Source organism: Dasypus novemcinctus, unplaced genomic scaffold (genome assembly GCF_030445035.2).
Source record: "Dasypus novemcinctus isolate mDasNov1 unplaced genomic scaffold, mDasNov1.1.hap2 scaffold_174, whole genome shotgun sequence".
NCBI lineage: Eukaryota > Metazoa > Chordata > Mammalia > Cingulata > Dasypodidae > Dasypus > Dasypus novemcinctus.
Window position 1 is genome coordinate 511788 of NW_026688162.1, and position 24927 is coordinate 536714.

Here is a 24927-nt window from a genome sequence, read left to right on the forward strand (position 1 = left end):
GCCACTCGGGGGTGGGGGGGGAGCGGGATGGAGCCGGGGAGGGGGCTTCGGGCCGCGATCGCGGTCCCCTCCCCGCCGCCGCCCTGGGGCCGGGCGCGGGGGTGCAGCTGGGGGGTCCCCTCGCCCAGCTCCGGGAAGGCCCAGCCCGTCCCCGGGGCGCCGCGGCGACGTGTCTCCCAAGGGCGGGGCGGAAGTTCTTGGCCTCCCCCAGCCCGGCGGGAAGCGGGGGTCCGGGGAGCCCCAATTTCCTCCCGCAGCCCGGCCACGACAGCAGGGGGCCCGGCCCGGTGCTCGTTGGAGCGCCTACTGTGTGCCGCCGGCGCGCATGGAGGGGCCTGGGAGAGGAGGGCGGCCCCCGCCCCAATCTCCAGGAGCTGGACCCCGGGCCCCTCTCGCACCCTCTTGGAGCGTGTGCGCCCCTCTGTAAAGTAGGGGTGACCACAGATCTCCCCTATCCGGCTGCAGGGCGCCCCCCCACCCCACCCCAGGAGTAAAAGCTCCCAGCACCTGGCAAACAGTAGGTGCTCAGGGTTTCCTCTTACCCAGGGGGAAAGTTCACAGTCTAATGGGGGAGGGGTGGCGGCTGAGGTCTTAGTACTCTGTGAGCCCCCCACCCACCCCCCATGGGGGACGGGGGAGAGGTTTCCAAATGGAGGGGCTCAGAGAAGAAATGGGAGGGGCTGGGTGTGCCCAGGCCTGGAGACAAGAAAGGTGGGGTTTGGGGGAGCCAGGGCCCTGAGAAACTGGGGTGCTGGGGCTCTCACCCACAAGTGGGGGGACCCCCCAGCCAGGTGGGTTTGGCAGGGATGTGTCCCAAGTGTTCTTTTTTAAGGAGGTACCGAGGCTGGAACCCTCGTGGGTGGGAGGCAGGCGCTCAACTCCCCATGCCACGCCCACACCCCTGTCCCAAGTTTTCCAGCCAGGAACGCCGGCCAGGCTTTCCCAGCCCGCTGCAGCCCCGGCTAAGCGCCCCCCCACCCCCGACCCGACGGTAGCCGCTTTGGCCCCTTTCATTGCCCGCACCGGTGGGACCCCCCCCTCTTTGATCTCCTTCCCAGTCATCTCGCCCGGAGGACAATCACTTGGGCTTAAAAATGACCCTGGGGGGGTGCGAGCCAAGACTTCCAGTTCTGGGCCGGGGTCCAGCTGGGAGGAGACGTGGGGTCTGGCAAGTGGAGCCCCCCCCCCACCCCAGAACCTTCTCTTTGTAAAAGCAGGAGGGTGTGCCGGGGAGAGGGAAGCAGGAGGAGGGTGAAGCAGAGCAGGAAAAACCCTCCCCCTCGGCCGCGGGCAGGCAAGGCTCCAAGAGCTGGGTCCGCTCCCGACAGCTGGTTTCGTTTAGATTTTTGTGTGATGAAGCGACATCTTCCTGTCCCTCTGCCACATGTAGCTGGCAGGGCTCTTTTACCTTATAAGGAAATCCTTTGTGAAGGGTGGGAGACTTTGATTGCGGGAAGGGGTGGAGCCCCAAAGGACTAGCCGTGACTAGCAGTTTTTCCGAAAGACGTTATATATGTATATTTTTATATGAAGGGCCCTCTGTGTCTGGCGACAAAAATGCACACGTGTCTGCCAACGGATGTCCCTGGAGCCCTTCTCCTTTTCAGAGGGTTGCAAAGGAGCCCGAAGCCCATTTGCCAGGATTCGGTTTCCCACAGAAAGGAGGGCTCTCTTTTTTCTTTTCTTCAAGAACTGGCAAATCCAGCTCCTCGGTGGCTTGCTCTTAAACGCAGTCCCTTCCCCGCTGAGGGGACATGGCATTTCCGAAAATGTCCCGGAATGAGGCAGAAGGGCTGGTTGCACAACCCTGTTAAATGGACCCCAAAAAGCCTTGGAGGGAAAAAAATCCGGTCCTGCCCCCGTGGCCGGAGGTGGCGGGGAGTAGTTACGGTTCACACGGGGGAAAAGGGGGGAAAAAAGGCACCAGCGATTGGAAGGAGCTGGTGGCATTTGTCAAAAGGGTCAGTCTCAGGGGGTCGCGGTGGAATTTGCGGTCTGCGAGGCCTGTGGAAGCGTCCCCTGTGTCTTCTTCTCGGGTTAGAAGTTTCTAGATCCCGCAGCTATTTTTCAGCAGCTCTGGCCTCCATCTCATACAAGGCGTTTTTGGGGTCCTGTTTTTTTTTAAATAAACTCAGGGGCTCCCCCAATTCCGAGATTCACTTGTCCCAATAGGGACCCCCGGTTTGACCTACAACTCGATGGCTAAACTGCTGCCCTCCCCACAAAACCTCCGCAGGATTTGGGGTACAGGTTCAGAAAGGGAAGTTGCCCGGGCTGGGATGTCCGGGGCCCACCCCCCAGTAGCCCCCCGTGCAGTGGGGCGACCGAGCGTGGCAGCGGAGAGGCCGGGCGAGGCCAAGCAGCGCTTGCCAATGGGCTGAGCCAGGATTCTTTTTGCACTCTCTCTTCCAGCAGGGGCACCAAGTCTGGCTTCCGGAGTGGGCGTCGGTGGGGAGGGGGAGGATGAGCGCGTTTGCCAAGGGGATGGCACGGGACGGGGGGCTCCTGCTGCTGGCCTTGACCTGGCTGCCCCTCTCCCCAGGCTGAGGGCGATGTGGCCGCCCTCAATCGCCGCATCCAGCTGGTGGAGGAGGAGCTGGACCGCGCCCAGGAGCGGCTGGCCACCGCCCTGCAGAAGCTGGAGGAGGCGGAGAAGGCGGCTGACGAGAGCGAGAGGTGAGGGCGCTTGGGGGGGGGGGGTGCTTCCAGAAACTGGGGGTCGGGCCGCCGGCCCCAGAGGAGCCGGGATGGGCATGCCCGGCCGGCCACGGACGTGCCCGCCAGCCACGTGCAGATGTTTTGTTCCTATGGCAGCTGCACAGGCACACCGCTCCCAGGCGGTGGCGGGCGAGCGAGGCCGCGTAGCCAGTTTGCAGGGCGGGCCGAAGCCGCTGGGCCGGGGACCTCGTCGGTCTCCAGCGTGACGTGCACAAGGAGGGAAACAAAAAGGGGGAGCAGGCCGCTGCCGCAAGGCAGGGCAACGGGCCGTGGGGCAGCAGCACCTATCCTCCAGGGACCAGGGGTAAACCTCCCTGGCGCCCACCCTGCGTTCGTGCCTGCAGTGGGGATCTTCCAGCTCGTTCTCCCAGCAGGGGCTGGCACAGGCCTGGAAAGACCGAGGGTAGAAGCAGAAGTCTGTGCTGGTAAAGGGTTCCTCGTGTATAAGTCTCCCCCAAAAGATTCTGATCGGATGGCACTGCCGTGCACATAGAAGTGACCAAAAAAAAAACCAAAGAGGGGGCGCGGCTGCAGGGTTTCTGTAGGGAGAATTCTATGCCTGGAGCTGGACTTAAGTTCACGCCACTTTCCCTCCGGCCTCTTGCCTTGCCCGTGTCGTGGTCTGCCAGCTGAGCCGTAGAAGGTTCCAGCTGTCTCTGGGACACCGTCCTTCCCAGAGCTAACACATCCCCTTTCAGTCAGGCCCTCCCCATCCCTCACCTGCCTCTCCCCTGGTCTCCCCACCACCGTCCACCCGCTATTCTGGGTGCTCCTCACACCCATCTGTCACTGTGGCCCCCACGGACAGCCCAGCTGCCCCGAGCTCCCTGCCACTTCCCAAGTGTTCTTTCGTGCCCCGGGGACTCCTTGTGCAGCTCTTTCTCACTTCCGAACCCCCCTTTCCCCTCCTCGTTCGCTTGGGAGGCTCTCTTCTGACCTTTTGCTGTCTAGCAGAAAAGTCACCTCTTCCAGGAAGTCTTCCGTGACCACCCCAGTCTTCCCATGGCACTCTGGCCACATTGTGGCACCTGCTGGCTTACAAGCCGGCCTTGTTGCCGGTTCCTGGGAGCTGGGACCAGCCTCTGGGCTCAAGTCCCAGCTCGACCCCTCACCAACTAGATAAACTCGACTTGCCGGACCGCCTGGGTTTCTTCGTCTGTGAAACGGGGCTCAGGTCCCGGTGCCTGGCGGTCAGCGACGGGAAGCGGGGTACAAGTGGCTCTCAGCCCACGGGGGTCTAGGGGGCCCGGTGCTCGGGAGGCGGCTTGAGACGGGCCTGACAGGCATGGGGAGGGTGGTAACGGCCCCACCGCGTGCTCCCTGCAGGGGGATGAAGGTGATAGAGAACCGGGCCATGAAGGACGAGGAGAAGATGGAGATCCAGGAGATGCAGCTCAAGGAGGCCAAGCACATCGCCGAGGAGGCGGACCGCAAATACGAAGAGGCAAGTGGGGCCGGCAGACGGGGGCCGCAGGAAGCGCAGGGGAAGTGGGGCTGCCGATAGGGAGGCCTGGGGGTGCTGCTTGGGGGAAGCTGTAGGGGAGTCGGCCTTCCTCCGGCATCCACATCTGTTTCTCCAGAGACCGCCACTCGGCCCGAAAACCGCATCTCACACAGTTTCAAAAATAAAATAAGTTGAAGGGGAAGGGCTCGTCTAACGTGGTGGGAAACCCACCCGTCGGGTCGCCTTGTCTGACAACGGGGTGTCCAGGCAGCGTGGCTAAAACGCAGCACCGTGACTCCCCAGTTATGGCTGTGCGGCCCATGAGAGCCCAGTCCCTCTTCCTCCAGCTTCCACGGCTCAGCTCTCCCCTTCCTTGCCTGGCCCGCTCCTGGCGCCTGAGAGGAGAACATTTAGGTTTTGCTCCAGGTTTTGTTCCCTCCGTGAGCCGGGAAAGCAGCAGAAAGCCTCCCACGGCAGGTGGCGCTGCTGGCAGCACCGGGGTGGGGGGGTGGGAGTCTTCGAGGGAGGGCGTCCCGCTCCGCCTGGGTGTTGGGGAAGGGTCTCAGTGGCACCCTCGTGTCTCCGCAGGTAGCTCGTAAGTTGGTCATTCTGGAAGGCGAGCTGGAGAGGGCCGAGGAACGCGCGGAGGTGTCCGAGCTGTGAGTGGCACAGGGGGACGGGGGGGACGCGGCTGGGAGTTAACGGGAGCCTGGAGCGGGCTGCTCAGTGCCTCCCCCGAGCCTCCAGGGGCGACTAAGAGAAAAGGCACCTGTTGGCTCTTCCCGCCGTGGGAAGGGTGGCCCACATGGGAAGTGTTCAGAGGGAACCCCGGAAGTCCCGTTTTCCCAGAACAAAGCTCCCGGGGGGGGGGGGGGTTGGGGAGGCGTGGCCTGCAGCAGGCGGCTTTGCCCAGGAATGTTGAAATGCTTTGCTCCTGAGGTCATTTTTGGCAGAGGCACGTTCCCAAGGGAAAGGTGAAGGTGGAAAGCTTGCACAGACACAAAAGCTTGCCAGGGTCAGAAACATAAAAATCCCGCCCCTCCCCCATCATGGGGCGTGGGTATAGTGCCGTGGTTGAGCGCCTGCTTCCCACGTACGAGGTCCTGGGTTCAATCCCCGGTACTTCCTGAAAACAAACAAAAAAAAAAAACTCAACTTACATTGGGGAGCAGGTGTGACTCTATGGTTGAGGGCCTGCCTCCCACAGACGAGGTCCTGGGTTCGATCCCTGGTACCTCCTGAAAACAAACAGACAACCAGAAAAAGCCAACTCACGTTGGGGAGTGGGTGTGGCTCCGTGGTTGAGTGCCTGCCTCCCAGGTACGAGGTTCCCGGGTTCGAGCCCCGGTACCTCCTGAAAACAAACAAGCGAAATAAACCAACTCACACTGGGGAAGCGGGGGGGGGGCTCCGTGGTTGAGCGCCTGCCTCCCACATACACGGTCCCGGGTTCGATCCCGGTACCTCCTAAAAATCCCTGCCGAGCCCACCTTCGGCCTCAGCCCCAACAGCTTTCTTCCAGCCCCCCCCCACTCTCGACCCCGTTTTCCCTCCTGGTAGGCCCCCCCTCACCCCCATGGATTCCACGAGGCCCCGTTGCCCCCGCCGGGAGCTTTCCAAACCCTCCAGCTCCCCCGAGGCTGGCCGTGCCTTTGCCCGGTGGGCCAGCCTCGCGGTAAGAAAAAAACCCACCGAGTGTCTTTTCCCGCCACATTCCTGCCGGGCACCCCCCCGCCATTCCCCACCAGGGCAGCGTGAGTTTCCTCCTCCTCCCGGTTCCCGGATCCGACACAAAATCCCCTTCGTGTTTGTGCAGAAAATGTGACGACCTGGAAGAGGAACTCAAAAACATCACCAACAACCTCAAGTCGCTGGAGGCGGCCTCCGAGAAGGTGGGTGGCTGGGCCTCGGTGGAGAGGGACACGCCGTCTTCCCACCTTTCCCCCCACTCCCGGGGCGCGGGGGGCCATCGGGCACTGGCCTCGGCTTGGTAACGGGAGCTGCGGCGCCCCGGAGCCGAGCGTGTTGGGGTTTTTCTGCAGTTTCTGGATTCCCCGGCAGGCTCTTGGGTCCCCTCAGCAAGCTTTGGAGACGGGGTGGGAGATGGGTACCCGAAAAAGTGTCCCTTGGATTGGAGATTGGGAGCCTGATCTCACTCCCCTCAAACCCTGGGCAATTCCAGAAATGCCTTCTTTTGTTGAACCGTAGATACGACTGGTGGAACTGGGCTTTTTCTTTTTCTTTCTTTCTTAATTTTTTTTCTTTAAATTCTCTCCTCCCGCTTGCCCCCGGTTCTCTGCTCTCTGTGGCCATTCGCTGTGTGTTCTTCTGTGTCCGCTTGCATTCTTGTCGGCAGAATCTGTGTCTCTCTTTGTTGCGTCTTCTTGTGCGTCAGCTCTCCGTACGTGCGGTGGGCTGTGCTTTTTTCACACGGGCGGCTCTCCTTGTGGGGCGCACTCCTCGCGCGTGGGGCTCCCCTACACGTGGGACACCCCCGCGTGGCAGGGCACTCCTTGCGCGCATCAGCGCTGCGCGTGGGCCAGCGCCACACGGGTCAAGGAGGCCCCGGGGTTTGAACCGCGGACCTGCCATGTGGTAGACGGACGCTCTATCCGTTGAGCCAAATCCGCTTCCCAAAACTGGGGTTTTTCAAAGGAAACCAAGTAAGTCTTAAAGGACAGACGTGTCTGAGAAGTGAAGTGAAGTACAGCCCCAACCCTGCTGGATTCCTGCTCGCCCGCCCCTTCCCTGCCACCCGTCCTTCTGCATTTGAACTTCAGCATCCTACCATTCCCTGCTCTCCCCACTCCCTCCTCCGGCTCTTTGAGCTCGTGGACTGGCCTCTTCTCTTTGCTCGAGAAGCTCCTGTCCCTTCTTGGGGTCTGAGTTCTTCTTCCGGGAGCCCTCCGCTGATTTCTCGCCTAGTTTGGCCGTCTCTCGACTCTGTTGTCCCATGGACATCATGGGATGACGTGTTTCTTGTAATTATTCAATTAGATGCACGTCTCCTTGCCAAACAGCAACTTCAAAAAAATGGAAACGTATCTTGCTCAGAGCCATCTCCACACTTGTTAGCACCCTGCCGCCTGGCATTTTTTTTTTTTCCTGATTTATTTTTGTCAGAGAAGTTGTGGGTTTACAGAAAAAGTGTGCAGAAAATACGGAGTTCCCATCTACCCACTTTTAGCATCTGGCATCCGTGGGGTGCCTCCGTTACAACCGATGAAAGAAAGGGTATCGCCAGAATTGTGCTATTAAGTGTAGTCCACAGCGGACACGAGGGGTCACTGCGTTGCCCAGCCCTATTTCAAGTGTGATTTTTATCCTAATATAGATACCGCCTAAATTTTTTCCCTTTTAACCCCCTAAATTCTCTCCCTTTTTTTTTTTTTTTTTTTTTTTTTTTTTTTTTTTTTTCACTATCCAGGACAACTCCACGTCCCGAAAACACCTCCACATCTCATCTCTTCCTCCCGTTCCCCACACCCAGCAGCCACCATGGCTACCGTTCCCACACCCATTTCACATTTCCTCTGTGGACATTGGATTGGTTGTGTCCATTGCACACCTATGTCAAGTGAGGGCTTAGATTGCACATGGGTACTGGATGCACTCTTCCCGCTTCTAGTTGTAGACACTCTAGGCTCCATGTTGTGGTGGTTGACCTTCTTCAACTCCATGTTAGCTGAGTGGAGTAAGTCCAATAAGTCAAAGTGTAGGAGCTGAAGTCTGTTGAGGCTCTGGGCCTGGGTGTCATATTATCAGTCCAGAGATTCAAATCCCCTACATATATCTTAAACTCAGCACCAACTACAATTCCAATAAAGTAGCATGCAAGTCTTGTGAAAAGAGATCCCCTCTGAGTCCATTTCCATCATGCAGAAACACCAGCTCCAAAGAAGGGCCATCTGTCATGGCAGTGAACCCCTTCTGCCATGACCATAGAACCCGTGGGTCTCTTTATCCCTCAAAAGAACCAATACCTGGGGTTGTATCTACCTTATCTGTCTCTTAGACTCTGTTCAGTTGTACATAGGGGTATTCCTTCTGACAACCTCCAGACTCTTTTTTAGAGACTCACAGCCTTATAATCTCATTTCTCCTTTCCATTTTCCCCTTACATTAGGTCAAACCGCTTCCCGAAGTCATGTTATTATATGTAGACAGGTATATTCTGCTGTTCCGCATTGAATCTTTAATTCAAGGTCATTTTCTAGTTGCTTCTTCAGCTGGTATGTGGTAGTGATCCCTCGGTGCCAGGGAGGCTCATCCCCGGGTGTCGTGTCCCACGCTGGGGGGAATGCATCACATCTACACGCTGAGTTTGGCTGTGAGAGTGGCCACATTTGAGTAACATGAAGGCTGTCAGGAGGAAACCCCCAGGCACAATGCTACTCTAGGCCTTGTTCTTATTGCAGGTGCATAGGCTCAAAAGTGTAGCCATTAGTAGCAAGAGCCCACTGTTGGGCCCTCCTTCCTTCCTGGTTCTTGCCGTTGCACCTGGAGGATTGCCGCTGCTCTCCCAGGGCCCACAACAGTGACTCCCCGGCCAGGAGCCCAGTACCCCCCCAGCTGTTGTTTTTAATTGTTTCCACTATGAGTATATATAGACATTACCATATACCCTGGGCATATGCCCTGTATAACTCCCTGTCAACCATATACATCCTGTCAATAACATCCCATATCAGTATTCCTCCGCTGTCATTGTTGAACCACTCTGTGATCCAAAACTTCCCGTAAAGTGAATCCCAACATAATGTCAGCTTCAGAAGAGTCTTAGATCACCAAAATTTATATATACAATATACAGTATTTCCCCAGATCCACCATAAAACCTTTTCCCTTCCACAGCAATAATCTTTTAACTTATTCATATCATATTTCCTGAAACTGATGTACAGATTCCGAAACTATAGTTTTCAAACAAGGTAACATTTGTGCTTACTATGTGTTCCATGCTTTAGGTTGTACAGTTTTCTAAATTTTTTAGTTATCCTATGTTTTGTCTTATGGTTTTCATTATTAGTCTGTCGTCCTCTATATGTTTTTGGTGTAATATTAGCTGTTTTATATTCATCCTCGTGTACTCTCACATAACTCCTCTTTTGCCCCCTTATTTACCTTTGTTCTATCCATTGCACGTCCATTTTCCCCTCCCCTTAGGGCCCACAACGCCTGCCAATCTAATGCCCTGGGAGCCGTCCTTTCTCACGAGAGATACAGTTCTCTCTATTCGACGGCATTAGTCTTCCCCAGGATATGGGTTCACCCCACCCAATGGTAGAACCCACCTTGGCAAAATGAGCCTTCAGCTATTCCCTCCGGAGTCCGTCCCGCATCAGACCATACCCCCTGAGCGTCCTAACCAGGTGACCCTCCTATTTATACTTTGATACGTTTTACTCAACATTTAGTTCTCAACGAACTTCTGGCACTCTCCCATGTTTGTATGTTGCCCCTCCCTCCCACCTATTTCTTGGACCATATTACCCCTCTTCCCATCCCCAGCCCCCCTCAAACCCAGAAAACCCCACCTGAAGGTAACCCCTTGCCCCCATTTTGTCCCTTCTTTGTGCTCATACTTACCCCCAGCTCATCACAGATTCCACCCCTACAGACATTAACTCACATCCTTCCTCCACCCCCCGATTTCCAGTAAGCCACTTTTCCAGACTCTAGCTCTCTGAGGCAGTTAACTTATTTCATATCATTGAGGTCATATAGTATTTGTCCTTCAATGCCTGGGTTGCTTCACTTAACATAAGATTCTCAAGGTTCATCCATGTTATCACGTGCGATTGTAGTGTATTGGTTCTTACAGCTGAGTAGTATTCCATTGTGTGTATATACCACATTTTATTGATCCACTCATCTGTTGATGGACTTTTGGATTGATTCCAACTTTTGGCGATGGTGAACAATGCTGCTATGAACATTGGTGTACATATATCGGTTTGTGTCCTTGTTTTCAGATCTGATGGGTATATACCCAGCAGTGGTATTGCTGGGTCATATGGCAAATCTATGGATAATTTTTTGAGAAACTGCCAAACTGTCCTCCAGAATGGTTGGATCCTTCTGCATTCCCACCAGCAATGGATGAGTGTTCCCCTTTCTTCACATCCTCTCCAGCATTTGTATTCTACTGTTTTTTTCATGGCTGCCAATCTTATGGGAGTAAGATGGTATCTCATTGTAGTTTTGATTTGCATTTCCCTGATAGCTAGGGATTTGGAGCATTTTTTCATGTGCTTTTTAGCCATTTGTATTTCTTCTTTGGAGAAGTGTCTGTTTAAATCTTTTTCCCATTTTTTAAATGGGTTGTTTATCTTTTTGTTTTCGAGATATATGAGTTCTTTATATATGCAAGTTATAAGTCTCTTATCAGATATGTGGTTGCCAAATATTTTCTCCCATTGTGTGGGTTCCCTTTTTACTTTCTTGACAAACTCCTTTGAGGTGCAGAAGGCTTTAATTTTGAGGTAGTCCCATTTATCTATTTGTTCTTTTGCTGCTCGTGCTTTTGGTGTGATATTCATGAAGCCATTTCCTATTACAAGGTCCTGTAGATGTTTCCCTACACTGCTTTCTAAGGTCTTTATGGTCTTGGCTCTTATATTTAGGTCTTTGATCCATCTAGAGTTGATCTTTGTATAAGGTGTGAGATGGTAATCCTCTTTCATTCTTCTACATATGGCTATCCAGTTCTCCAGGCACCATTTGTTGAATAGGCCGTTCTCTCCCAGTTGAGAGGGTTTGGTGGCTTTATCGAATATTATATGGCTATATACATGAGGTTCTATATCTGTACTTTCAATTCGATTCCATTGGTCTGTGTGTCTCTCCTTATGCCAGTACCATGCTGTTTTCACTACTGTAGCTTTGTAGTATGTTTTGAAGTCAGGAAGTGTGATTCCTCCTATTTCGTTTTTCTTTTTCAATATGTCTTTGGCTATTCGGGGCCTCTTTTTATTCCAAATAAATTTCATAGTTAGTTTTTCTAGTTCCTTAAAGAAGGCTGTGTTGATTTTTATTGGGATTGCATTGAATGTGTAGATCAGTTTTGGTAGGATAGACATCTTAATAATATTCAGTCTTCCTATCCATGAACAGGGAATATTCTTCCATTTATTTAGGTCTTCTTTGATTTCCTTGAACAATCTTGTATAGTTCTCGATGTATAAGTTTTTTACCTCTTTAGTTAAATTTATTCCTAAGTATTTGATTTTTTTATTTACTATTGTGAATGGTATTTGTTTCTTGATTTCCTCCTGATCTTGCTCATTATTGGTGTATAGAAATGCTACTGATTTTTGCGCATTGATCTTATAACCTGCGACTTTGCTAAACTCATTTATGAGTTCTAGGAGCTTTGTTGAAGATCTCTCAGGGTTTTCTATATATAGGATCATGTCATCTGCAAATAATGAAATTTTGACTTCTTCCCTTCCAATTTGAATGCCTTTTATATCTGGCTCTTGTCTCAGTGCTCGAGCCAGTACTTCCAAGACAATGTTAAATAGGAGCGGAGACAATGGGCATCCTTGTCTTGTTCCTGATTTTAGAGGGAAGGATTTCAGGACTTCGCCATTGTAAACAATGTTGGCTTTAGGTTTTTCATATATACTCTTTATCATGTTCAAAAAGTTTCCTTGTATTCCGATCTTTTGGAGTGTTTTTATCAGGAAGGGGTGCTGTATTTTGTCAAATGCCTTTTCTGCATCTATAGATATAATCATGTGGTTTTTTTCTCTCAATCTGTTTATATGGTGTATTACATTGATTGATTTTCTTATGTTGAACCATCCTTGCATACCTGGGATAAATCCCACTTGGTCATGGTGTATAATTCGTTTAATGTGTTGTTGAATACGATTAGCAAGTATTTTGTTAAGTATTTTTGCGTCTAGGTTCATTAGAGAAATTGGTCTGTAATTTTCCTTTCTTGTGGTGTCTTTGTTTGGCTTTGGTACTAGGGTAATGTTGGCATCATAGAAGGAATTAGGCAGTGTTCCTTCTGTTTCGATTTTTTGGAATAGTTTCAACAGGATTGGTGTTAGTTCTTTCCGGAATGTTTTGTAGAATTCACCTGTGAAGCCGTCTGGCCCTGGGCTCTTCTTAGTTGGGAGATTTTTAATGACTGATTCTATCTCTTTGCTTGTGATTGGTTTGTTAAGATCATCAATTTCTTCTTTCGTCAGTATGGGCTGCTTATGTATTTCTAGGAATCTGTCCATTTCCTCTAAATTGTCATTTTTGTTGGAATATAGTTTTTCAAAGTATCCTCTTATGATAGTCTTTATTTCTGTGGGGTCAGTGGTGATATCACCTTTCTCATTTCTTATTTTGTGTATTTGCATCTTTTCTCTTTTTTTCTTTGTTAGTCTCGCTAAAGGTTTGTCAATTTTGTTGATCTTCTCAAAAAACCAGCTCTTGGTCTTGTTTATTTTTTCAAGTGCTTTCTTATTTTCTATTTCATTTAGTTCTGCTCTTATCTTTGTTATTTCCTTCCTTCTTCTTCCTGTTGGGTTACTTTGTTGTTGTTTTTCTAATTCCTTCAAATGTGCGGTTAATTCTTCAATTTCTGCTCTTTCTTCTTTTTTGATATATGAATTTATGGCTATAAATTTCCCTCTCAGTACCGCTTTTGCTGCATCCCATAAATTTTGGTATGTTGTGTTACCATTATCATTTGTTTCAAGGTAGTCATTGATTTCTTTTGAGATTTCCTCTTTGACCCACTGTTTTTCTAAGAGTGTGCTGTTTAATTTCCAAATTGTCGTGTGAAGTCTGGGTCTCTGTCCCTTGCAAATTTCCAGCTTGACTCCACTGTGGTCAGAGATATTGTTTTGTATGATTTCGATCTTTCTGAATTCATTAAGCCTTTCTTTGTGGCCTAGCATATGGTCAATCTTGGAGAATGTTCCATGTGCGCTTGAGAAAAATGTATATCCTGCTGTGTTTGGGTGTAATGATCTATATATGTCTATTAGATCCAGCTCTTCTAATATACTGTTCAAATGTTTTGTTTCTTTAGTGATTCTCTTTTGAGATGTTCTGTCCAGAGTTGATAGTGGTGTATTAAAATCCCCCACTATAATTGTAGATGCATCTATTCTTTCACTTAGTTTTTCCAGCGTTTGCCTCACATATTTAGAGGCGCCCTTGTTAGGAGCATAAATATTTATGATTGTTCGATCTTCTTGACAAATTGTCCCTTTCACTAAAATATAGTATCCTTCTTTGTCTCTCACAATTGTTTCGCATTTAAAGTCTATTTTGTCTGATATTAATATAGCTACTCCTGCCTTTTTTTGGTTGTTGTTTGCTTGTATGATTGTTTTCCAGCCATTCACTTTCAACCTCCATGAGTCTCTGGGTCTAAGATGTGTCTCTTGTAGGCAGCATATAGATGGGTCGTATTTCCTTATCCAGTGTCCCAGTCTGAATCTTTTGATAGGTGAGTTTAATCCGTTGACATTCAGTGTTATTACGTTTAGAGAGTTATTTATGGTAGCCATATTTTGGTTGGATTTGTGTTTGTTATATTTTGTTTGTATTATTTTATTTTCCCCTTCTATTTTTGTCTTTCTTGTTGCTTTTACACTCTCCTCCATCTCTGACTGTCCTGTTTTTTCCTTTCTTCCTGCAGAATTCCCTTAAGAATTTCTTGAAGGGGAGGTTTCCTGTTGATATACTCTTTCAGTTTCTGTTTATCTGTGAATATTTTGAACTCTCCATCATTTTTGAATGCTAGTTTAGCTGGATAGAGTATTCTTGGTTGGAGATTTTTTTCCTTTAGTACCTTGACTATATCATACCACTGCCTTCTTGCCTCCATCGTTTCAGCTGAGAAATCAGCACTTAATCTTATGGAGTTTCCCTTGTATGTGATGGTTTTCTTTTCTCTTGCTGCTTTTAGAATTTTTTCTTTGTCTTGAGCATTGGATAATTTGACAAGTATATGTCTTGGGGTGGGCCTGTTGGGGTTTATGACCAGTGGAGTGCGCTGTGCTTCTTGGATATGTACATCTGTCTCTTTCAGTAGATTTGGGAAGTTTTCATTCATTATTTCCTGCAACACTCCTTCTGACCCCTTTCCCTTCTCTTCTCCTTCTGGAATGCCTATAATACGTATGTTTGAGCGTTTTGCGTTATCATTCAGGTCCCTAAGTCCTATCTGGATTTTTTCTACCTTTTTATTGACCACTTCTACTATCTGTTTGATTTCCAATGCACTGTCTTCCACATCACTAATTCTCTGCTCTGCCTCTTCTAGTCTGCTGATATTTGCTGCAAGTGTATTTTTGATTTCTTGAATTGTGGTGTTCATTTCCATCATATCTGTTATTTTTTTGCGCATGTCTGCAATTTCCCCTCCAAGTGTTGTCTTCACACTGTTAACCTCTTTCATTACTTCATCAAATTTGTCGGTGATAAATGTTCTGAGATCTTTCATTGCTTGTGCGAAGTCCTGCCCCCCTTCCTGATTTTCAGTTTGTTGATTGGATTCAGCCATGTTTTCCTGATTACTGGTTTGGTTTGTAGATTTTTGTTGCTGTCTTGTCAACATTTTTTCTTGACGGGTTTAATCAGTTCCTTAGCTTCTTTGTCTAGTCTTGGAGATTAATTAGCTGTTGTTTTTGCGTAAGTGTTATATCTTCTCTTTGTCACTTTGTTCTTCTTATTCCAATTTCTTATTGCTAGTTAAGCTCACTTTAAAGGAAAGTATTAGTGCTGGGGAAAGTCAATTGTGTAAGGAAGGAAAAAGTGTGAAGTAGTATTGGTGATATATGTTTACAAAGCAACAATATGAGTTCTGGGAGGATGGGGGTTAGATCATGTAAATTGTGTAGAGTTATAGTAGTAGGAAAGTACCTATAATGAGGTAGACGACTGAATATGGGAGGAATGTGGTACGTACTAAGAGGCTATTGTTTTCGTGAGAGAGGGAAAGAGAAAAGAAAGGTAATAGTTTCAGGGACGAATACCAGATGGAAAACTAAACAAAGGTATTAGAAATTAAGAGTTAGACACTTTGTGGATCAAAGAAAGGGAGATGGAATATAGGAGAGATAGCAGATGGTGGAGGATATCAAGTTGTAGGGGAAAGGGGATAGTGTAGATAGGCTAAATCTATTCACAGAGAAATGAGGCAGTGGAGGGTGAGGAAACCCAGCAAATGTGAGGTATTTCCTGTAGGACCTATTGTTTTGTTAAGGTAAAATAGTATAAGAAGAATATTGGGGACAAGAAAGAGAGGATTGGAAAAAAAAAAAAAGAACAAAAAGAACAACAACAACAAAAAAAAAATAAAAAATAAAAAAAAAATAAAATAAAAAATAAAAAACAAAGAACAGAAACCCTGCCGCAGGCTCGGCTGGGCTCGGCTGAGCTCGGCTTTCCCGCCCGCCGCCCGGCGCGGCATGGCTGGGCTCGGCCCCCCCGCCCGCTGTGGCTCAGCCGGGCTCGGCCGGACTCGGCTTCCCCGCCCACCACCCGCCGCCGCGGCGCAGCGCGGCTCGGCTCTCCCGCCCGCCGCCCGCCGCGGCACGGCTAGGCTCGGCTGGGCTTGTCTCCTTCGCCCGCTGCGGCACAGCGCGGCTCGGCTCTCCTGCCCGCCACCCGCCGCGGTGCTAGCTGCCTCGGCTCCGCCTACCCAAGGAGGGAGTCCTCCACACGTAGCTGGGATCTCCGTGTATATTTCACAGATGGATCCTCTCTGTTACCTTCCCTCCAAATCGATGTCCAGACACCTCCGGACCAGGAAAAATCCCGAAACAGCCGGTCCCAAAGAGTCTCCGACGCCTCCCAGCCGATTCCCCCCAGGAGCTAGTAACCGGGAAGTTCACTCAGCCGCCATCTTGCCTCCCCCCTCTCCCTTTTAAGCACATCCAAATATATAATTCCGTGCTGTCAATTGCACAGTGACCACACTTTGTCCTCTCCACCATCCGTTACCAAAACTTCCCTCTCACCCCAAAAGAAACCGTGCCAATAGAGCATTAACTCCCCACTCGGTGCCCCTACCCCAGCCCCGATACACCCTGTATTCTAGATTCTGCCTTCCCAGTTGGCTTGTTCTGATCTCACAGCAGTGCAGTCGGCCGATACTTGTCACCCAAGCGTCGTCCCTTTGACAGCGAAGTGACATCCGCTGGCGTGTGTTTAGACCACGGTGGACGGTTGACGGGCCCCTGGGTGGCTCCCGTCCTTTGGCAATTGTGAATAATGCTGCTGCAGATGCGCGCCGTGCAGATATCTGTTCGAGCCCCTGCTTTTCGCTTCTTTGGGGTCCCTGTGGACTTAGGATCTGTGGGACTGCAGGGTCAGGTGCTGCTTCTCTACGTAGCTTTCCGAGGCACCGCCTGGCACGGGTTCGCTGCTCAGATGGCTCATGAATAAATGCCGTGCGGGACCCGGATTCAGATGTAACGGGGAGAAATCCAGCGCCTGCCCCTCGAGGCTCTCGGGAGAGGAGGAGCTGCCCTAGGGAGCCACAGAGTGCTCCAGGAGGCCGGCAGCGCGATCTCGGGAGGCCGGGAACGGTCCCCGGGAGAGGCTGGCGAGAGGCACGGTCAGGGGCCCAGAGCCCGGGGACCAGCTAAGAACTGGTGGCCCCGGGGAGGTGCTGAAGACTCAGTTTCCCTCGTCTGTAAAATGGGTTGGAGGGTGTTGGGTGGGCGCGCGAGCACGTGGCACACGTCCCGCTGTGGTTAACCCAGGGAGAGCCTTGGAGGACAAATAGAGTTTCCGGCAGGGAAGGGACGTCCCGGGCTGGCGGACACTTCCCCGGGCAGCAGAGGGCACAGAACCGGCTCTGGGGTGGCCGGCGCTGTGGGCGGGGGGGCCCGGAGCCCCAGGGGTGTTCTCTGCTCCGTCGTCGGCACCCTCGGATCGCGAATGGTCCGCTCGGGCCGGCCGATCGAGCCGCCCCGGGGGTCCTCTCTCAGGTCCTTGCGTTTCGCCCACCTTTCTTCTGCTTTGCACCTTAGGGACGCTCGGCACATCGGCGGGGCGATCGGGAACCTGGGTTCTTTTATGTCTCCCTCTTCTCCTTTTCTAAAAGCACCAGGAGGGGGGGGGTTTGTTTGTTTGCTTTTCGTTTTGTTGTTGTTTTACCTTGAGCGGGGAATCCTGGCATTTCGCCGGCTTTATTATTTTGTGGAGGAAGTTATAGGTTATGTAAACGTTACATCACAAATATCGGGTGTTGAGCTCCCGCCTCGCACACGGGAGGTCCTGGGTTCGGTGCCCCGTGCCTCCTGAAAAAAAAACAAAGGCAAATGACAAGCAAGGCAAACGGTAAAACCAACTCAGGGGAGCCGATGTGGCTCAGTGGTTGAGCACCGGCTTCCCACACACGAGGTCCCAGGTTCAAACCCTGGTCCCCGGTGCTTCAAAAAAAACAAAACAAACGGGGATTCCCATTCACCCCACACCCTCCCCTCCCACGCTTTCCCACGTTAACGACGTCTTTCATTCATGTGCTACGTTGGTGACAATCGACGGGCACATACTGCAGCTGCTAGCCACGGTCTATGGTTTGCATTATCGTTGACACTGTGCCCGGCCCGGTTTTATAGGTTATGACAAAATGTATGATGGCCTGTATCTGTCATTGCAGTGTCAGGCGGGACAATTCCGATGTCCCCAAAATGCCACCTGTTCTTCCCTCCCCCTCCCCTGGGAAGCTCTGATGGCCACCATCTTCACAGCAGCGTTACAAGTTTTTCCATTGCTAGAATAATCATGAGTCTACTTTATTGTATAGTTGCATTTCCCCCTTGGGTTTGTTTCTTCCTCAATCTTTTTTTTTTTTTTAAGATTTATTTATTTATTTATTTCTCTGCCCCCGCCGCCCCGGTTGTCTGTTCTCTGCGTCTATTTGCTGTGTCCGCTTCTGTTGTTGTCAGCGGCACGGGAATCTGTGTTTCTCTTTGTTGCGTCATCTTGTTGTGTCAGCTCTCCGTGTGTGCGGCACCATTCTTAGGCAGGCTGCACTTTCTTTCACACTGGGCGGCTCTCCTTATGGGGCGCACTCCTTGCGTGCATCAGCACTGCGCATGGGCCAGCTCCACACGGGTCAAGGAGGCCCGGGGTTTGAACCATGGACCTCCCATGTGGCAGGCAGACGCCCTGACCACTGGGCCAAGTCCGCTTCCACCTTCCTCAATCTCGAAGGATGCAGGGGTGGTGACACCCACTCTGCTTCTGATTGAGAGGGGTCTCAGATCCCGGGGGGCGGGTAGGTGGACCGGTCTTGCTCGCCGTTGCACCTGCTCTCTGTTTCAGCGCTGTTTTGCTTTCTCCCACAGTATTCCGAAAAAGAGGATAAATACGAAGAAGAGATCAAACTTCTGTCCGACAAGCTGAAGGAGGTGAGTGACGGCTCACCCGGCTGGTCAGTTGTGGCCTGGGGGGGCCAGTCTGGAAGTGGTGATGAGATACCCCTTTCTTCCCCAGGCCGAGACCCGCGCGGAATTTGCCGAGAGAACGGTGGCAAAACTGGAAAAGACCATTGATGACCTGGAAGGTAAAAAAGCACCCTCTGCATCTGTCGGCCGCGCCTCTCCGGAGGGGGACAGAGTTCGTGGCCGGCTGGAGGCCGGCTGGGGCGGGCGGAGCTGGGCTCACTTCTCTTTAGGAAAGTCAGGTGCAGAGTGGGTCCCATCTGAGCCCTCGGACAAGCCAGTGAGCACAAAGGGAAGTCAGGCCATTTCCAAAAGTACAAAGTCTGTTTAACAAGCTCCAGATGTGCGTGGAGAGATCCAAACATGCCTCTCTGGAAAAAAAAAAGGGGGGGGGTAGGATTTATTTCAGTTTGTTCATTCTGAGAGACGCCTTGCATTTTTGTGGGTTTTTTTTTTTTTAAGATTTTATTTATTTCTCTCCCTTCACCCCCATCGTCTGCTCTCTGGGTCCATTCGCTGTGTCTTCTTCTGTGTCCTGCTTGGCTTCTTGTCAGTGGCAACGGGAATCTGTGTTCCTCTTTGTTGCGTCATCTTGCTGTGTCAGCTCTCCGTGTGTGGCACCATTCCTGGGCAGGCTGCACTTTCTTTCGCTCTGGGTGGCTCTCCTTGCGGGGTGCACTCCTTGCGCATGGGGCTCCCCCACGCGGGGGACACCCCTGCATGGCAGGGCGCTCCTTGCGTGCATCAGCACTGCGCGTGGGCCAGCTCATCACACGGGCCAGGAGGCCCTGGATTTGAACCCTGGACCTCCCATGTGGGTAGGCGGGCGCCCTATCCGTTGAGCCAAATCCGCTTCCCGCCTTGTGTTTTTACAGAAACTTATCCCGATCTGAGAACCCAGCAGTAATAGAACGTAGAGACCTGGGGAAAGTCTCCGAGCCTGCAGCCCAACAGAACCAAAGAATTCTGATTTTTCAAATCATGAACTAGCCCGGAAATGCCAGAATCTTGGGGTTCAGGCGTCAAGCTCCCACGCTGCCTGTCCCCTCCCCAGAAAGAGCCTAAAAATAATCCTTGTGGCCCAGTGTTTGGATTTGGAAATGAGCTTTCCATATAAGGGGGAAACGGCTCATTCCAGAGTATGACCTTTGAACCGGGTGATGTCATGGGGAGTCAGGCTAACCTTGGGGGGGTTGGGGCTGGGAAGACACTTGTGCTTTTCTAGTCCTCGGGCTCTTATAAGTTCCTTTGCGAAATCATTTTAGGGGGCCCCACCATTGCAGAATCTCAGCCCATTTCGGGTTTTTGGTTTTTCGTTTTCCTTGGCTTGCCACGGGCCACGTGCTGTCTTCTCGCTTCTTCTTTTCTCACTTCCTCCCACTGTCACCTGTGACTCTCCATTCCGACCCTCGCGTTCTGTCCCCTGTGCCTGTCCTTCCGAACTCTGTCCCCGGGGGCCTCCGGCCTCTAGATGACGTGTTACGCTCAGAAGCTCAAGTTCAAAGCTGTCAGCGAGGAGCTGAACCGTGCGCTCCATGGCACGGCCCCCCTCTGAGAGGTGGCCCCGGGCCCCCCTGGCCTAGCTGCCCCGGAGCCCGCCTTCCCACTGCGGCCCCCGGGGGGCCCTGGGGTCCCCGGCCTGGTCATCTGACGTGTCTGCGGTCGCGTGACCGAAATAAAGGCCGGCAGTCCCCGTCGTCCCTCCTGCCTCACTGTCACGGGTGGCACTGGTCGCTTTGGAGCCGCAGTCCCGTGGCCGGGACAAAATGGGGGGAGGGTCGCTGGCTCACAGGCGGAGAGCCCCCTTTCAGGGCGAGGGACCCGCAAAGCCCACGATGCCCTTCCGAAAACGGGCGAGCCATGCCGCCCTGGCACGAGCCCTCGGACCCAAGCGTGGCCCGATGGCATCTGCGTGCAGCGAGCGCAGGTGTCCTCCGGCAGAAAAGGTCTGGGGACGGGAGCCTCCTCTCTTTGAACCTCTCAGGCAGTTGAACCGAGCCCGCAGGACTTGCCAAAAAAAAAAAAAAAACCCAGCAGACCCGGGTCTAAAGCGCGTTGCAGCGGCGGTGGCAGTTTGCTCTCCCTCTGCTTTTTCTGGTGTGTCTCTTCCGTGGTCAACTCTCCGGGCACGGTGGCCTCGTCGTTCGTGGAACATTCACCATCTGTCCCCTGCCCTTCGAAAAAGACCCGCACCAGGGATTCAAAGATGTCCCCAGGAGCAGGGATGGGACATGGGAGGGACACCAGGCATTTCTCTCTTCTTTCCCAAGTTGCAAAGTTGACGCACAGGCCGGCTTCTCCCTTCTGGCCTGTTTGAGTTAACGACAGCCAGGGGCCCGGCCTTGGTGGGGTCCGAGCTCATCACGTCGGCCTCTGGGTACGAAAAGGTAACACTCGTTGAGACCTTGAGCCCACGAAACAATCCTTGTCCCAAAGGGACCTTCCGGGTCCCCCAGCGCCACCGCAGGACGTCCCAGAAACACATTTCAACGTCCAGGCCGCATCTTCCAGGCTTGCCCTTGGACGTGAAAATGGCCTGAAACTCTCCGAGTACAGCATGGCTTCCGGCCCCTCTAGCTTCGTAGTCCTCATGGCGCAGCTTCTTTATCCAGGCGGGAATCTCTGGCCTGATCCTTTTTTTTTTAGGAGGTACCAGGGCTCAGTCCCTGGACCCCATACGGACCCCATCCTGGCGCTCAGTCACCAAGTTACATCCGTTCCCAGATGAGAGTTGGGTTTTTCATTGGTTTTGTTTTTACCGGGAATCGAACCCAGGACCTTGTACATGGGAAGCGGGCACTCAACCACTTGAGCTACATCTGCTTCCCTGGCCCAATTCTTTTTTTTGTTTTTTTAAGATTCATTTTTTATTTCTCTTCCGTTCCCTGCCCACTCCGTTGTCTGCTCTCTGTGTCCATTCGCAGTGTGTTCTTCTGTGTCCGCTTGTCTTCTTGTCAGCAGCACCCGGAATCTGTTTCTTTTCGTTGCATCATCTTGCTGCATCAGCTCTCCATGTGTGGGCCGCTCCACTCCTGGGCAGGCTGCACTTTTTTCGCGTGGGGCGGCTCTCCTTACGGGGCGCACTCCTTGCGCGTGGGGCTCCCCTACGCGGGGGACACCCCTGCGTGGCACGGCACGCCTTGCGCGCATCAGCACTGCGCGCAAGCCAGCTCATCACGTGGGTCAGGAGGCCCGGGGTTTGAACCCCGGACCTCCCATGTGGTAGGCGGACACTCTATCCGGTGAGCCAAATCCACTTCCTGACCCAATGCGTTATACCCAGTCCTTCAAAATCTATCGCCCCTCAACTACCCACACCCTCCCTGCCCCCTCTGTCCTCTATATGTCTTTGGAAAGACTACAGGCCTTTGGGCTGGGTGGTTTTCGTTGGTTGGCGTTCTCTGCATGCTTGCTCCTGGGATTTTTCCAGATATCTCTGGCTTCCACCCTTTGGAAATAATTGCGGCCCTGCCCGTCCAGCCATTCTGCTTACCTGACCACCCAGGTGGAACTTATTCTACAGAGATCAGTGCAATGGCATTCTACCATGACCCCTTGACCGTCTAAGGACCTGGCCACGCACAGTTGTCACTGCAGGTCACACGTGTAGAGAAGGCTTAAGGGAGAGTTGTGGCCAGGGAATGCAGGTAGCAAGGGAAAGTCAAGAGGTCAGCGTTTGCACTCCAGAGCCCTGGATTTGAACCCTGGCTCTCCCACCCTTTGGCCGGGAGACCTTGAACACTTTGCTTCCAAATCGAGGTGATGACTCAGTGGTTGGGAGGATTAACTGAGATGATGAAGAAATTGGCGCACACACACACACAGGGTAGACACTGGTGAGCGTTTGTCCATCGAGATTATAGAGAACCCTCTAGTGGAAACCTCCCCACGTCAGGCACTTGCTTTTTCTTTTCCGAAGAGTCTTGTCCAACGAAAGGTTCGGTAGTCGTGGCTGAAAAGTTGCCATCCTCTGTGTTCACGTGTTTTTGCTTCTGGAAATTTCCAGGCTGATCCTATCGTGTTTCATGGGACGTTTTGCCTTCCGCCAGTATTTTAATCAGTCTTGGCCCAATCCCCTGTCGGGCATCGCTCATTTACAAACCCTCTCTGAGGCTCTGTCATGCCTAGCGCTAGTTGGCTTTTTTTGTGGTTTCCAAATTTGTTTTATCAGTTCAGTCACTTCATAACATACCCGTCGTCTGATTTAAATCTCGGTCACGTAGCATTTACCTGGGGTTTTTTTTTTACTCCATCGTGCTGGATGCACAGACACAATAGCACCATGATGACTGGAATTTGAATAGCTGTTTCCAGAAGCTCCAGAGGCAAGATGGGTTACAGGACTGTATTTTCTTTCCAAAGGCTTGGGGACTAACTGGCACAAGGAGAAAAGCTATTAAATCACCTATACCTTCAGGACTCACATCTTAGGTTTGGCAGCACTTCCTACATTCTGGAGCATTTCTCATTTCTTCCTCGTAATAACTTCCATCACACAGCACTGGTGATAGTCCCATTTGACAGATGGGGAAACTGAGGCCCGAAAAGGGTTAAATGGCTTCCCTCGGTGGCATCACTGGGGCTTACATCCAGGTATTCAGATACCAGGTTGCAAGATAGAGCAGATAAAAATGCAGGACACGGGGTTCAATTTGATAAGGCAACGAGTAATTTTTCAGTATGGGTATGTCTCATGCAATAGTTGGCGTACACTTATACCGAAAAATGATTGGTTGCTTCTGTGAAATTCACATTTCACTGAATTGCCCAGTGTTTCTGGCAACCCTGCCTGACTCCTAAATTTGGCACTTGGGCCCTGTTATACCATGGTGTTTGCTGTCATCAAAATAATAAGTACTTTCTCTGCTATTACTTTCACGTTGGCACTTGGAGATGTGGACGTTTGTCTTTTTTTGTGAAGATGCATATTGATTTCTCCCCCCCCCCGCCCCTCCCCTTTTTTTCTCCACCAGAAAAACTTGCCCAGGCCAAAGAAGAGAATGTGGGCTTACATCAGACACTGGATGAGACACTAAACGAACTCAACTGTATATAACCCAAACAGAAGAGTCCCGCTGCAACAGAAACTTCAGAGCGCCGTGTCTCTCTCTTCTCTTGAAAGAAGTTTCTTTTGTTATTGCATCTCTCTCTTTGCTGGAAATGCCAAACACGTTATGACTGTGTGCCCCGATATTTTGTATTAGAGAAGCTTTGAGCACCACTTAGGTCTAATTGCTCCCTTTTCCCAATGGCACTGGCTTTTTCTGCTCTCTTTTTATCCTCAAGTGGCATTTATTCCTTAGGCAGGGTATTTGGTTCCTGGGAGAATAGACAGCCCCACACTTTCAAGAACGCAGACACTAATATCTGGTCATGGGTTGGCTTAAAAGGGTGAAAAACGACCTGCTGGGCCACTGCTGGTCACACTGTAGGAGGCCAGGGACCGTCACATTAAAATGGGTGGGGATTTTCCATCCAGAGCCAGAGGGGGAAAAAAAAGAAACAAAAAACAGAACTCTTGTGGGAAGGCATAAACCACATATAGATTAGCCTAATCATCTTGGCTGTTCTCCACACGCCACTGTGCACAGCAGACATCTCTGAGCAGTCAGCCTGAGAATGCTTGGGAAAGAGTCCTCATAGGAACCCAGATGTTTTCTGGAAAACTCCTCGATATGTTTCTTTCATTCTAAAGTTGGCTTCTCAGGAGCAGATGGCTTTTTCCAATAATGACCCCTGCCTCTCCGCCCTGGTAGGCCAGCCACTCAGCAGGACTCGGTGTGGTCAAGTTCAGTACCATTCAGGGCTGCCACATCAAACAGCCCGCCAGCCATCGATAAATTGGACAAAGGCTTTTTTTTTTCTTTTTAATTAACAAATACGAAGCAGAAAGGGTCTCTCCGGCAGCAAAGTAAAAGCAGATTGGCCCAGCTTCATTCTCCAGACTTCAGGGAATAGCAAATGGAAGATTTGCTTACTTAGCTTTTAATTCCTTCTTTGGGACCAAGTGCGTAAAAAGACCAAAAGCCTCCTGATTAAATTTCTCGCTTGCTGAGTTACCATCTCAGAGCTGAAACATTCCACGTTCCCCCGAAGTGTGGGGGGGCCAACTCAAGTTTACAACTCTGGCTGAAACGTCACCCTGCTTCTAGTTTATCCATATCCCCTGCCCCGCACTCCTATTTATTAAGCATCACACTACCCAGAAGATACACTAGCGAATTGAGCAATGGGATAAAATCCACACTTTTCTTGCAACTGTATCGGAGGGAATCATATCACTTTTTCTACATTTTGGCCAAATAAATTTTTACATAAAGTACGACGTGTGTGACTTGTAAACTGCGT

The 24927-nt window shown here is 51.3% G+C and overlaps 2 protein-coding genes across 2 annotated transcripts in view; both read left to right on the plus strand.

The window, feature by feature from the left end:
• Nucleotides 1-3959, plus strand: part of CIB3 (calcium and integrin binding family member 3) — an 8554-nt gene extending 4595 nt beyond the window's left edge. Inside the window, 3 exon segments of the mRNA XM_058292631.1 lie at nt 2173-2300; nt 2543-2676; nt 3893-3959. Of these exon segments, the coding sequence (XP_058148614.1) occupies nt 2173-2300; nt 2543-2676; nt 3893-3959 (329 nt within the window).
• On the plus strand, nt 1162-24901 carry TPM4 (tropomyosin 4). The gene is made up of 7 exons (XM_058292634.2): nt 1162-2676; nt 4045-4166; nt 4755-4821; nt 5979-6054; nt 18484-18546; nt 18632-18701; nt 23553-24901. The coding sequence occupies exons 2-7, from the start codon at nt 4049-4051 to the stop codon at nt 23633-23635; spliced, it is 477 nt and encodes a 158-aa protein (XP_058148617.1). The 5' UTR covers nt 1162-2676; nt 4045-4048; the 3' UTR covers nt 23636-24901.
• Nucleotides 24902-24927: the final 26 nt, after the last annotated feature.